Raw genomic sequence first — 14,281 nt, forward strand, 5'->3', positions numbered from 1 at the left:
CATTGGTAGCCCAAAAATTGCAGTAATAGGATGAGGTTGTAACTACATAGATAGTATTAAAAAATTATTTCCAATATTTTTCCAAAAGTGGGCAGGACCTAAACATATGAGTCAATGAGGCCACTTCAGAATTACATCTGTCACAGGTAGGATATATTTGACGATAAAAACGAGCTAACTTATCTTTTGACATATGAGCTCTGTGAACCACCTTTAATTGTATCAAAGCGTGTCTTGCACACATTGAGGAAGTATTAACTAATTGAAGAATCCTCTCCCATTTCCTCATTCTTAATTTTATCAAATGTATCTTTTTTTAATTTCAAAATCAACTCATAAATAGTCGTTATTAAACCCTTCTGATAAGGGTTCAAATATTTAAAAAATTCCAAGATATCGGTTTGATGTGGTAACGGGAAAAAGGGTAGAGTAGCCTTAGAGTAGTCTAATTTGTAAATATCTAAAAAAATGTGAGTTAGGTAGATTATATTTATTGGAGAGTTGTTCAAAAGACCATCCAAAAACAAATCACAAAAAGCTACTAATCCCTTCCTCTTCCATAACAGAAAGGCTTGATCAGTGCTAGAAGGTTGGAAGAAAAAATTAGATATGATACGACTCGATAAAATAAAATAATTCAATCCAAAAAACTTACGAAATTGAAACCATATTCGAAGTGTATGTCTTAATATTGGGTTAGTTGCATATTTATTCAATCTCGTAATTGTAAAAGGTAGCGAGGCCCCTAGAATAGAAACCAATGATAGCCCTTGCATAGAATCACGTTCAAGATTTATCCATCCTGGGCATTGGGTATCTTCTAAATCTTTTGTCCAAAACGTTAAATAGCGAGCATTCTGCCCAATAGTAAAATCTAAGGTTCGGCAGTGACAAACCACCATCTTTTTTTGATTTCTGTAAGTATTTTTTACTTAGTCTGGAATTTTTATTCTGCCATATATATATATATATAATATATAAGGACATTTTGGAGTCAATAATATCAAAGAAAGATTTAGAAATAAAAATTGGTATCGTCTGAAATATAAAAATGTAGGTAAGATAAACATTTTAATATCATTGATTCGGCCTATTAGAGAAAAGGACATTGGTGACCGTTTAGTGAACTGTTGTTTAATGTGGTCAATTAGAGGCGTAAAATTGACTTAAAAAAACTCCTTGTGTTTCTTGGTAATCTTAATGCCTAAATAATTAAAACATTTGGTAGCCAATCTAAATGGAAACTGTCCATAATTCGAAACTAGATTGTTTAATGGAAAGAGCTCACTCTTACTAAGATTTAGTTTATAACCAGAAATACTATTAAATTGATTAAGTAAAGCTACTATTGCCGGAATAGATTTCTCAGGGTTAGAAATTAATAATAACAGATCATCTGCATAAAGAGATAGCTTATGTGTCTTATTCCCACGGACAATACCAGAAATATTAGGGGATTCCCTAATAGCGCTGGCCAGAGGTTCCAAAGCGATATCAAATAGTAAAGGACTTAAAGGACAGCCCTGTTGAGTACCTCGAAAGAGCCTGAAAAAAGGGGATCTCTGATTATTGGTAAGTACAGAAGCCTGAGGTATATGATATATCAGCTTGATCCAAGAAATACATTTTGGACCAATCTAAAAATTTTCAAGTGCATTGAATAAGTATTCCCATGCTACTCTATCAAACGCCTTCTCAGCATCAAGTGAAATGACACATCCTGAAGTTTTATTTGACACTGCATATACAATATTCATTAATCTCCTAACGTTAAAGTATGAGTAACGATTTTTAATAAAACCTTTCTGATCTTCAGAAATAATTTGCGGTAAAATATTTTCCAATCTCATAGCTAATATTTTGGAAAGAATTTTGTAATCTACATTTAACAATGATATAGGTCTATATGATGTCACTTCTATAGGATCTTTGTATTTTTTAAGAATTAAAGAAATAGATGGTTCATAAAAAGTTTGTGGTAATCTATTCATTAAAAAGGCTTCTTTAAAAACCTTGCATAGCCAGGGAGACAATAAACTTGAGAAATACTTTAAAAATTCCACTGTAAACCCATCTAAACCAGGAACTTTACCAGAATTCATCAAAAGGATTGCTTTCTGTATTTCTTCCTCCGTGATGGGTTCATCTAACAACAGAGACTCATTATGTGGTAAATTTGGCAAGTTCAGTTTCTTTAAGAACTCATGCATTATATTGGAATCAGTAGGAAATTCTGATTGGTATAGGGAGGTATAGAATTCCTGAAAGGATTTATTAATTTCATCATGGTCTACAGTTAGTGTACCATCCCCTTTATTCACTTTAGTAATCTGACATTTGGCCGACACCGCTTTCAACTGATTAGTGAGTAATTTACCAGAATTCTCGCCATGTATATAAAATTTACTTTTGGTTTTAAGTAGCTAATTCTCAATTGGTGATACTAATAACAAATCATGTCTCAATTGAAGTTCAACTCTATTCTTATAAAGCTCTAAACTAGGAGCTTTTAAATATTTTTTATCAATTTCTTTAATATCATCAGCCAATTTTGAGTATTTCATTTTGAGTTTGTTTTATTAATCCCGCGGAGTATGAAATAATTTGTCCACAAATATATGCCTTAAAAGCATCCCAGACTACACCATTGGATATTTCTTCAGTAGAATTTGTTAAGAAGAAAAAAGCAATCTGATCTTTAATAAAATTAACAAAATTTAGATCTTGAAGCAAAGTAGCATTATATCGCCATTGTTTAGCACTAAACTTGGAATCAGATAGTTTGGTTGATAGTTTCAATGGTGCGTGATCAGAAATAGCAATTGCATCATACTCACACGCAGTGACTGATGAAACTAGCTGAAAATCTATTATAAAGTAGTCAATCCTAGAGTATCTATGATATTCATGAGAGGAAAAAAGAAAATATTTGTCATTTGGGTGTAAGAATCTCCAGACTTCTAACATTCCAGAGTCAAGTAAAAAAGAATTGATAAAACTAGCTGATTTATTTGGAAGCACATGATCAGATGCAGATCTGTCCATCGAGGGGTTCAAACAGCAGTTAAAATCTCCACCCATTATTTAAAAATGTTCATTTAAATTAGGAAAGGATGCGATTAACTGTTTAAAAAACTCAGGGTGATCGATATTAGGTGCATAAACATTCAGCATAGCAACCCTGCCTGCTTCAAAAAATCCATCATTGTACCGGTACCAAAAAATGCCTCCCCAGCCTGTCTGAATGACTACCGTCCGGTGGCCCTTACCTCGGTAGTCATGAAATGCTTTGAGAGGCTGGTGAAGAAACACATCTGCGCCTTCCTCCCTCGGAACATGGACCCGTTGCAGTTCGCATACCGTCCGAACAGATCCACGGACGATGCGGTCTCCCAGGTCTTGCACACCGCTCTCTCCCATCTGGACAGCCAGAAGGGGGGGCTACGTGAGGATGCTGTTCATAGACTACAGTTCAGCCTTCAACACGATAGTCCCCACCAGACTGGCCGGGAAGCTAATGGAATTGGGGCTCAACACCTCCCTGTGTGCCTGGGTCCTGGACTTTCTCACCGCCAGGCCCCAGGTAGTCAAGATGGGAGGGAATACATCGAAGTCCCTCACCCTGAGCACAGGATCGCCTCAGGGTTGCGTCCTCAGCCCCCTATTGTACTCCCTGTACACACATGACTGTGTGGCTAGGTTCAGCTCCAACTCAATAATTAAGTTTGCTGATGACACTGTGGTGGTGGGCCTGATCTCAGACAACGACGAGAAGGCCTACCGGGAGGAGGTGGCTGGTCTAGCACTCTGGTGCCAGGATAACAGCCTCCTCTTGAACATCAAAAAAATGAAGGAGCTGATCATGGACTTTAGGAGGGCACATCATCCGAGGACGTACACTCCATTGAGGATAAATGGGGATCCTGTGGATAGGGTGAACTGTTTTAAATATCTGGGAGTCCACATCTCCGAGGATATGACATGGGCATCACACGCCTCAGCACTCGTGAGTAAGGCAAGGCAGCGCCTTTACCACCTCAGGCAATTGAGGAAATTCAGAGTGTCTCCGAGGATCCTCCAGTGCTTCTACGTGGCGGCGGTGGAAAGCATCTTGTCCGGGAACATTACCATCTGGTTTGGGAATTGCTCTGCCAAGGACAAGAAGGCTCTGCAGAGAGTAGTGCGTTTGGCCGAACGCACTATGGGAACTTCACTTGCCCCCCTGCAGGAACTATACATCAGGAGGTGCAACTCCAGAGCCAACAATATCATGAGAGACCCCTTCCACCCCTGCAATGGACTGTTCCAGCTGCTACGGTCAGGCAAACGCTTCCGTTGCCATGCGGTGAGAACGGAGAGGTTGAGAAGGAGTTTCTTCCCAGAGGCCATTCGGACTGTAAACGCCTATCTCACCAGGGACTAACTCTACTGAACGTTTTTCCTTCCATTATTTATTATGTAAAAGAATATGTGTGTTATGATTGTGTTTATAGTTTGTTTGGTTGTTTGTCTTTTGCACAAAAGTCCGCGAGCATTGCCACTTTCATTTCACTGCACATCTCGTATGTGTATGTGACAAATAAACTTGACTTGACTTGAGAAATTGTTTCATAATGAACAAACGGAATTGAGGAGTCAATAAAAAATAGAGACTCCTTTCACCTTAGCCTGTGAATTTGAATGAAACTGCTGTCCTCTCCAAAACGTGAAAAATCGTTGATTGTCATCTTGCCTTACATAGGTTTCCATCTATATCTCTCGTTTCCCATATCCCTAACCAGTCTGAAGAAGGGTCTCCACCCGAAACTTCACCCATTCCTTCTCTCCAGAGATGCTGCCTGACCCGCTGAGTAACTCCAGCTTTTTATATCTATCTTCATATTTATATCTATTTTAATTTCATTGATTTTAATTTTTAAAAGACTGGGACAATATTGATAGTTTAATATTTGTAAAAATTACATGCGTCATTAATCTGGGCATCAGAGGTGAACTCAGCACATTGTAATGTGTTACACATTTTAAAAAATGTTAGCTGAACAAACAGGAAGGTGTGAGTGTTGTCATGGAAACGTTCATTAGGACTTCCTCAGAAACCTGGTGTTTTTCATTCAGTGAGAAAACAAGTCGTACGGGCCAGCGAAGATCTCCGGTTTAATCCCAACTAAATTACTCATCCGGCCAATGATTAAAGGCTGCATGCAGTTGGTTGGAGAAAAGAAAAATAAATCAAATGTCTAATCAACTAAATATAGAAACATTTCCAAGCACATCATGTAAGATCAACACTAATAAATCCAGTGAGAATTCAAGAGAAATTGCATTCCCCAGAATTATTCCAACTATACTTTCATTCCCTTATCTGAGGGAACTCAGTGGAAACATCAGTGCTATTAGATTACGCAAACTGCTTCAACACAAATGCTTCAAATCTGCTGATATGTTAATGATCATTTCAAGTGCATTGAAGGGCTCAATGTCAGTGTAACATTAAAATCGTTAGATAAATTACACGTGACATTGGCTTTGTGTTGAATCGTGTGAATATAATGGGAGGAGAGATTAGGCTGCTGTATCCTTCAGCTACGTAACATTACAAAACACACTGCTTAGCTTTAAAACGGGGAGGGGAGGGGGGGCATTTTAATTTGATCAATCGAACATTTGCACTTTACATTTCACAAATTACTTATATGTTGGAGCAGCTGGGAATGGAAGGATCAATTATTTATCCTCACACAGATAGATGACTAGATTATCCTCCCAAGTCTTTCTGTTGCAAACATGTCAGATCTTATGACATCAGACCCTACTGAAGTATATATATGTATATAAAATTATGAGATGTAGATAGGGTAGACAGTCAGTTTTTCTCCAGGATAGAAATGTCAAAGACTCGGCGGGCATAGCGTTAAGGTGGAAGGGGCAAGGTTTAAAGGAGATGTGCATGGCAAGTTTTTTATACTGAGAGTGGTGGGTACCTGGAACGCACTGCCAGGGATGGTGGTGGAGGCAGCTACAATCAAGGCATTTATGAGGCTTTTAGATAGACACATAGGGAATGGAGGCATATGGATTATGTGCAAGCAGATGAGATTAGTTTAACTTGGCATCATGTTCGGCATGGATATTTTGAGCTGAAGGACCTGTTCCTGTGCTGTGCCATCACCAGGTCCCAACTTTAATTTCAATGCATCATGTTCTCCCTCTGACTGCATGGGTTTTCTCCGGGAGCTCTGGTTTCCACCCACACTCCACACACATATTGGTTTGTAGGTTAATTGGTTTGATAAAATTGTAATTTGTCCTTAGTGTGTGTAGGATAGTGCTAGTATATGGGTGATTGCTGGTCGGTGCGGACTTGGTGGGCCAAAGGGCCTGTTTCCACGCTGTATCTCTAAACTAAACTAAACTAAACAAAAGATTTTCAGTGTCAAAATAAAGGAACTCCCTCCGAAGCATTAACTTTATTCACAACCCATCTCAATTGCAATCCACAAAGTGCATGTTGTTTCATTGTTTAAAAAGGGTTCTAAGAGTAAACCTAGCAATTATAGACCTGTTAGTTTGACGTCAGTGGTGGGCAAATTAATGGAAAGGATACTTAGAGATAATATATATAAGCATCTGGATAAACAGGGTCTGATTAGGAACAGTCAACATGGATTTGTGCCTGGAAGGTCATGTTTGACTAACCTTCTTGAATTTTTTTAAGAGGTTACTCGGGAAATTGATGAGGGTAAAGCAGTGGATGTTGTCTATATGGACTTCAGTAAGGCCTTTGACAAGGTTCCTCATGGAAGGTTGGTTAAGAAGGTTCAATTGTTGGGTATTAATGATGGAGTAGCAAGATGGATTCAACAGTGGCTGAATGGGAGACGCCAGAGAGTAATGGTGGATGGCTGTTTGTCAGGTTGGAGGCCGGTGACTAGTGGGGTGCCACAGGAATCTGTGTTGGGTCCACTGTTGTTTGTCATGTACATCAATGATCTGGATGATGGTGTGGTAAATTGGATTAGTAAGTATGCAGATGATACTAAGATAGGTGGTGTTGTGGATAATGAAGTAGATTTTCAAAGTCTACAGAGAGAATTAGGCCATTTGAAGAGTGGGCTGAAAGATGGCAGATGGAGTTTAATGCTGATAAGTGTGAGGTGCTACATCTTGGCAGGACAAATCAAAATAGGACGTCCATGGTAAATGGTAGGGAATTGAGGAATGCAGTTGAACAGAGGGATCTAGGAATAACTGTGCACAGTTCCCTGAAGGTGGAATCTCATGTAGATAGGGTGGTAAAGAAAGCTTTTGGTGTGCTGGCCTTTATAAATCAGAGCATTGAGTGTAGAAGTTGGGATGTAATGTTAAAATTGTACAAGGCATGGGTGAGGCCAATTTTGGAGTATGGTGTACAATTTTGGTCGCCTAATTATAGGAAGGATGTCAACAAAATAGAGAGAGTACAGGGGAGATTTACTAGAATGTTGCCTGGGTTTCAGCAACTAAGTTACAGGGAAAGGTTGAACAAGTTAGGGCTTTATTCTTTGGAGCGCAGAAGGTTAAGGGGGGACTTGATAGAGGTCTTTAAAATGATGAGAGGGATAGACAGAGTTGACGTGGATAAGCTTTTCCCATTGAGAGTAGGGAAGATTCAAAAAAGAGGACATGACTTGAGAATTAAGGGGTTTAAACTAAGGAGAAGTTTAGGGGTAACATGAGGGGGAACTTCTTTACTCAGAGAGTGGTAGCTGTGTGGAATGAGCTTCCAGTGGAAGTGGTGGAGGCAGGTTCGATTTTATCATTTAAAAATAAATTGGATAGGTATATGGATGGGAAAGGAATGGAGGGTTATGGTCTGAGTGCAGGTAGATGGGACTAGGTGAGAGTAAGTGTTCGGCACGGACTAGAAGGGCCGAGATGGCCTGTTTCTGTGCTGTAATTGTTATATGGTTATATATGGTTATAAGTTGCTTTATGTGGAGATGATGTATGCAGCATTGGGGATGCATGAGATAACATTTATACGCAGTAAGAATTTTGTTCCAATCTTGGTACATATGACACTGTCTCTTGACTCTCAGCTTTTGAGATGAATGAGGTTGATGTCCAATGACCAAACCACAAATGTCCCAGGCTACATAGGTTTATGGCGAGGGGGGGGGGGGAAGATTTAATGGGAACCTAAGGGGTAACTTTTTTACACAAATGTTGGTGGGTGTATGGAACAAGCTGACGAAGGAGGTAGTTGAGGTAGGGACCATCGCAACGTTTATGAAAAATTTAGACAGGTACATGGATAGGGTAGGTTTAGAGGGATATGGGCCAAACACAGGTAGGTGGGACTAGTGCAGATGGGACATGTTGGTCGGTTTGGGCAAGTTGGGGTGAAGGGCCTGTTTCCATGCTGTTTGACTCGATGACTCTGACTCGAAAACTGAAGTATGGGGAAAGTATGGAGAAACTTGTTGACAGATGGGGAAAATGTTAGCACTGGGAAACATTGGATAGATTGTGGCAGTTTACTATGGAGTAGTGGACTGGTCGTGGTGTGGGAGCGAGGGCTGAGTGAAGGACTTAGCAGAAGGTTTAAAAACAAAGTGGCATTTGGTTTAAAGTAATCGGTATAAGATCAGAGGGGAGACAAGGAAATATTTTATCATCTAGACAATGTTTAGGGTCTGGAGCTCACTGCCTGAAAAATCAGTAGAGTCTGAAACCCATGCCTAAATTAACAATTTGTTTTATTTCCAAAAATAAACTTTATTTAGATTTTAAAAAATATACAAAACAAAAACGGTGCAAAAACTCTTCAAACATTCTCAGTGTCGATACATTAATTAGTGTCAGACTCAGTCATACACAGGGCAGCACAGTGGTAGAGTTGCTGCCTTACAGGGTCGCAGACCCAGGTTCGATCCTGACTCCGGGCGCTGTCTGTATGGAATATGTATGTTTTCCCTGTGACAACGTGGGTTTTCTCCGGGTGCTATAATTTCCTCCCACATTCCACGGACGTACAGTTTTGTAGGTTAATTGGCATCTGTAAATTGTCCCTAGTGTGTAGGGTAGACGTAGAGTATGTGGCGATCGCTGGTCGGAGCGGACTTGGGCCGACAGGCCTGTTTCCGCACTGTATCTCTAAAGTAAGGTCTAAAGTCAGTATTGTTCACGTATATTTAAGCAAAACATCCTTGGTATCCTTGTGGCCCCTGGTGTGATATCCTTTACCTTATTTGAGGGGTGTCCCCCACTGGACTCTGCGCCTCAATGTCCAGCAGCGGAAGGACCCTAGACTGTGGTCCTCCCTCACAGAGTCTTGGCATTGGCTGCACCAAGCTTCAACGAATCCCTCAAAACATGCTCCTGCAGTCTTGAACGGGCCAGTTGGGACATTCCCAGACAGATATCTCGCTCTGCTGGAAGGCCAACAAGCTTTGGGCCGACCAAAGAGCATCTTTCCAAGTTGATGCCTAGTTTTACAAGTACTCATTGTGTACTTGTGGAACTGTGACCTGTATCGCTATCGACGGAGTACTGGGAAGTTGGATTAGATTAGATGGCTCTATTTCAGATAGTATGGATAGGATGGGCTGAATGGGCTTGCTTCTGAGTCACACATTCATCTGGGATCCATGATTTGTTTAATGGTTTTCAGCCTTGGCAGGAATTAGCTGAGAGGAGGTTTTGTAGGAAAGGAAAGCACCACTCTAAATAAAGCGTGGGCACTAAAGTGCAGGAGGAGCAGTTAATGAAGCAAAGGCAAGGACTAGATATTGGGATCTTCTTTGCAACGTGTAGGATGGACATTGGGAGCAGCTAGAAGAGGTGATGATCTCAAGTGATCTCTTTCAGGTAGCTGACAAAATGCGTAGGAAGAAACTGCAGATGCTGGTTTAAACTGAAGCTAGACACAAAAACCTGGAGTAACTCAGCGGGTCAGGCAGAATCACTGGAGAAAAGGAATAGGTGATGTTTTGAGTCAAGACCCTTCTTCAGACTGAGAGTCAGGAGAAAAGGAAACGAGAGATATAGACGTTTCTTGATCATCGTTACCTTTTTGCAGATCATTCATTTGTTCAACAGGTATATCTCTCTATATCACCACCTATATCTCTCAATTTCCTTTCCCCTGACTCGGTCTGAAGAAGGGCCTCGACCCAAAACATTACCTATTTCTTTTCTCCAAAGATGCTGCCTGGCCCGTTGATTTACTCCAGCATTTTGTGTCTATCCTTCAGGTGACTGGTGTCGTTGGATAATATGAAAAGGCGTCTTCAGCTTTCTGTATTGGTGATTTTGCATGTTCATTTTCTTATATCACATGGACATATTCTTCCAATGTGCCACCACCTCTTCTGCTGCAATATTTATTCCAGCATTATCTAGTTCCATTCCAAAGACTAAATAAAGCCAGTGATTAATCAATAGGCCTCCTTAGATAAGAATATTGGTTGTTCTTTTACAAATCTCCTGGACATAGCTTTGTCACATAAAATGGAAAGCCACAAAAAAGAACTTTACAAGGCACAAAATGTTGGCAATTTTGCTGATATCTCACAATAAAACTGCTGTGTTTCTAAAGGAACATTTAGACATTTTATCCATGATTTTCTGTCCATCTTGCTGCAAAGGATGCGTGAGCCATTGGTAAATTTGTTCTGATCATTTCCTTCTTTCTCTGAATATTAATATCTCTTTCACTAATAAAACCCAAAGTCCACGACTGACTTTCCAGCAACGGGTAGTCCGGCACCATCCTTTGGTCCGGACAAAATTACGAGAGCGCACTTGAAATTCCCCCTGAAGTTCCCCCCGAAAATGTGGCGCCTAGGCCGGGTGAGGTTGCCAATGCGATGTCTGGCAGTAACAAAGGGCAGTCAACTTACTTTAGAGCCCTGTCCCACTGTACGAGTTCATTCAAGAGCTCTCCCGAATTTTAAAATAAATCAAACTCATGGTAAGCACGTAGAATTAACGTAGCGGGTATGTCAGAGCTTGGGGACTTCGCATAGCGGCTCGTAACGCTAATGGCAGGTACTCGGGAATCGCGGTAAGCTCGGGAAGACTCGTGAAGATTTTTCAACATGTTGAAAAATGTCCACGTGAGCCCAGAGTACCTGCGAGCGGCCATTACCGTAAATCTCTGAGTTCGAATCAGGGCAAACTCGGGAGAACTCTTGAATGAACTCGTACATAGAAACATAGAAAATAGGTGCAGGAGTAGGCCATTCTGCTCTTCGAGCCTGCACTGCCATTCAATATGATCATGGCTGATCATGTACAGCGGTACAGGGCTTTTAGTAAGTTTCTTTTGTCTTTCCTCGGTTCCTTCTAGTGAACAGAGCCTGATCTGGGCAATGGAATCATTATCCTATCAATGGATTTAATTTCTACTTGAATACAGCCACTTGAAGAGGAGAGCTGCCTCAAAAAGTTCTCATTATAGACTCTTTTTTGTTCCCTCCTATCTTTAGAATATCCCGTTTTTCATATTCCCTGATTTTCCTTGAATACATTTTAATTGTCATTTTCTGCCATTGACGCATATTTTATCGAACTATTGCCCCTGTCAAATACCTGCACTTCAAATGAACATAGTAATCACAATTGCCAGCAAGTTGCAGCCCCCCACACTTATTTTACAGTGATATTATTGCAATATGATTCACCATGATGTCAATAAAGGTAATAAACTAAGTATGAATGATCCATTTATTACTGAATGATGTGAAGAGAAACATATTGCCAAATCTCTTTATTTTAAACTACTTCCAGCAACTTCTTCCCATGAGAATTGTTTTGTCACAAATCTCACGTTTCTAGAATTATCTCCAGGATTTCCTACCGCCCAATTTTGTGCAAATGTTTAATCATGGTAGTATTTTTCCCAAATCTACCTGGTTCTGTGCAGCATTGAAGACAGAAAAAAACAAGAAACAAGTAACCTTCGAATAATATATTAACCTTTTGAAAGTAGTTATAAGCCATAAGTGGTAGGAGTAGAATTAGGTCATTTGGCCCATCAAGTCTACGCCAACATTCAATCATGGCTGATCTATCTTCCCCACTTAACCACATTCTCCGGCCTTCTCCCCATAACCTCAGACACCTGTACTAATACAGTAAATACAGTGTTGGGTGGAAATCTTTACCAGAATTAACCAGCAGCTGACCTTTCACTAACTTCTCCCCAGATTTCTAGCAGTGCGCTTATTTCTTTGTACAACTGATTTTTGACGAGTTATCCCAGAGATGGATGGAGATGGAGGGGTTTTGTTAGAAGATAAACAAAAGCGAGTTGTGGCAGACAGCTTACTGAGTTTTTCAATTACATGTAACTTAGCAATACAATACTAAAAGAAGACCAATGGTACAGGAGCTAGCTGTAAATAACAAATGGTGTTAACAGTGTCGACGTGACCGAACAAACAAAGCATTTCACCTTACAGCTCGAATGTGTCAGATTGCAGGAGTGAAAACAATTTGCTGCAGATTTTGAATTTCCATATTGAACCCAATTAATAGAAATCGTTACAAATTTTTATTTTGACAGTCTAGTTTTTAAAAATAATCCTGGCTTTCAATTGTTTGCCCATATTCCTACTACCCAGTGAGCAAAAACATCGGAAGTCATCTTTTATAGATTGTAAAATTAATTTGTAACCTACAATACCGTCCGAATCTTCACATATGCCCAATTATTTTTCATTGCTGGGCCAACTATGTCTGCCACTATCACCCCCCCTCCCCCCCCCACCCACCTCCCCCCTCCCCCCCACACCCCTCCCTCTCCCACCCCCTCTCCCAGACCACAAACTGAACTGACTCATTGACAGAAATACTGCACTGGTCAGGCCCAGGGATTGCACTAAGGGGTAGTATTGGAACGATCCTGTCAACGGGTCTATCTTTACAGAGTTTGTACGTTCCTCCCGTGACCGCGTGGGTTTTCTTTCCGTGATGTTCCGGTTTCCTCCCACACTTCAAAGATGTACAGGTTTGTAGGATAATTGGCTTCGGTAAAATTGTAAATTGTCCCTAACGTGTAGGATAGTGCTAGAGTACGGGGTGATCGCTGGTCGGCACGTACTTGGTGGGCCGAAGGGCCTGTTCTCTGAATCTGAGCCTGTATCTCTGAACTCTAAATTCTAAAGCCTACTGGAGCGGCCAAAGGAACGATTGAATGATCTGATGCAAATGAATTGGCCCATCACGTTGTCTAATCCAGCCCAGGGAATGATATCTGGACTGACTGCAGTCATCAGTCCCATTTAACACTGGGCCCATCCTCTCATACATTTCAGTGATGGAAGTGAAACTGGAAGGTTGCAATTTCAGTCACAACTGAAAAGACTGAGATGGGCAGAGGGGAGTCGGGTTAAGTCGGGATGCTCTATTTTGTGTTTCTATGAGGACATTACATTTATTGCTTTTTTTAATTTCTGTTGTTTTTCAGATTTCACCGGTCCCGCGGTAAGTGGAAACCATGTTATTTCATGTAATTTCGTCTGGAGAACAGAGCAGTGAGATACAGGCTACCAACTTAACACCAAATGACCGTGTTAAGAACAAAACTGGCTTTTGTGTTTAATGCAAGCAGGTTTTGAAAATGGGAACAACTGTTGCTAAAATATAAAAATCAGTGTCTTTTGAAAGGACCAAGTTTTAGAATGATCGCTACAAAGTTTTTTTTTGTTATAGCAAGTATAGGCCCAAGATTCATTGTGTATATTTTTGGTTTGCTTTTGAACAATCTTTGTCTCTCCATATTTGGTATTGTTTCTCAAAGAGTCAGTAGGCAGGTGAACACCTTCCCTATCATGCCAAAAGTAGCTCTCTGCGTGATAGATGATTTGGGTGAACTACCAGCTTATTTACTTCAGGCATTTCCCCTTCTCTTGCCTTTCCATCTCTTAGCACAGAAAAGATCAAGAACTCGCTGTGGGAATCCACAGCAAGCACTATTTTCACTGTCCAGCAACACAAAAAGCCTACTACACTGGGTACTCCGTAAACAAAAGAGGGTAGATAATAGGCGATAATATATAAGGCTGGAAATTCACTGACGGCAAAGGGAATAAAATGCAGCATTTTGAATGTACAGGGATTCTAACTTGAATATCTTTTGGAACCTTTACACAAGTACACAATACCTTTAGCATATTGTTTAAAGACAAGAAAACAATACCATGCTTATAAAAAGTAACAGCAAAGTCTGGTCTACATATTAAGAATATATATATATACTATTTTATATACTATACAGAATGCTGTTGCTTGTATA

General features: G+C 40.3%; 1 protein-coding gene across 4 annotated transcripts in view; it reads left to right on the forward strand.

The window, feature by feature from the left end:
• The window catches only part of lhfpl4 (LHFPL tetraspan subfamily member 4), a 215,355-nt gene that overhangs the window by 153,763 nt on the left and 47,311 nt on the right, over window positions 1-14,281 (forward strand). For 3 of the 4 annotated variants that reach the window (XM_033037112.1, XM_033037114.1, XM_033037113.1), the window contains exon 3: window positions 13,454-13,470. The exons of the other annotated variant lie outside the window; for it this stretch is intronic. In XM_033037112.1, coding sequence (XP_032893003.1) covers window positions 13,454-13,470 — 17 coding nt within the window. The remainder of the gene's footprint in view (window positions 1-13,453; window positions 13,471-14,281) is intronic. 4 annotated transcript variants of the gene reach the window in all.

This window comes from Amblyraja radiata, chromosome 18 (genome assembly GCF_010909765.2).
Source record: "Amblyraja radiata isolate CabotCenter1 chromosome 18, sAmbRad1.1.pri, whole genome shotgun sequence".
Classification (NCBI taxonomy): domain Eukaryota; kingdom Metazoa; phylum Chordata; class Chondrichthyes; order Rajiformes; family Rajidae; genus Amblyraja; species Amblyraja radiata.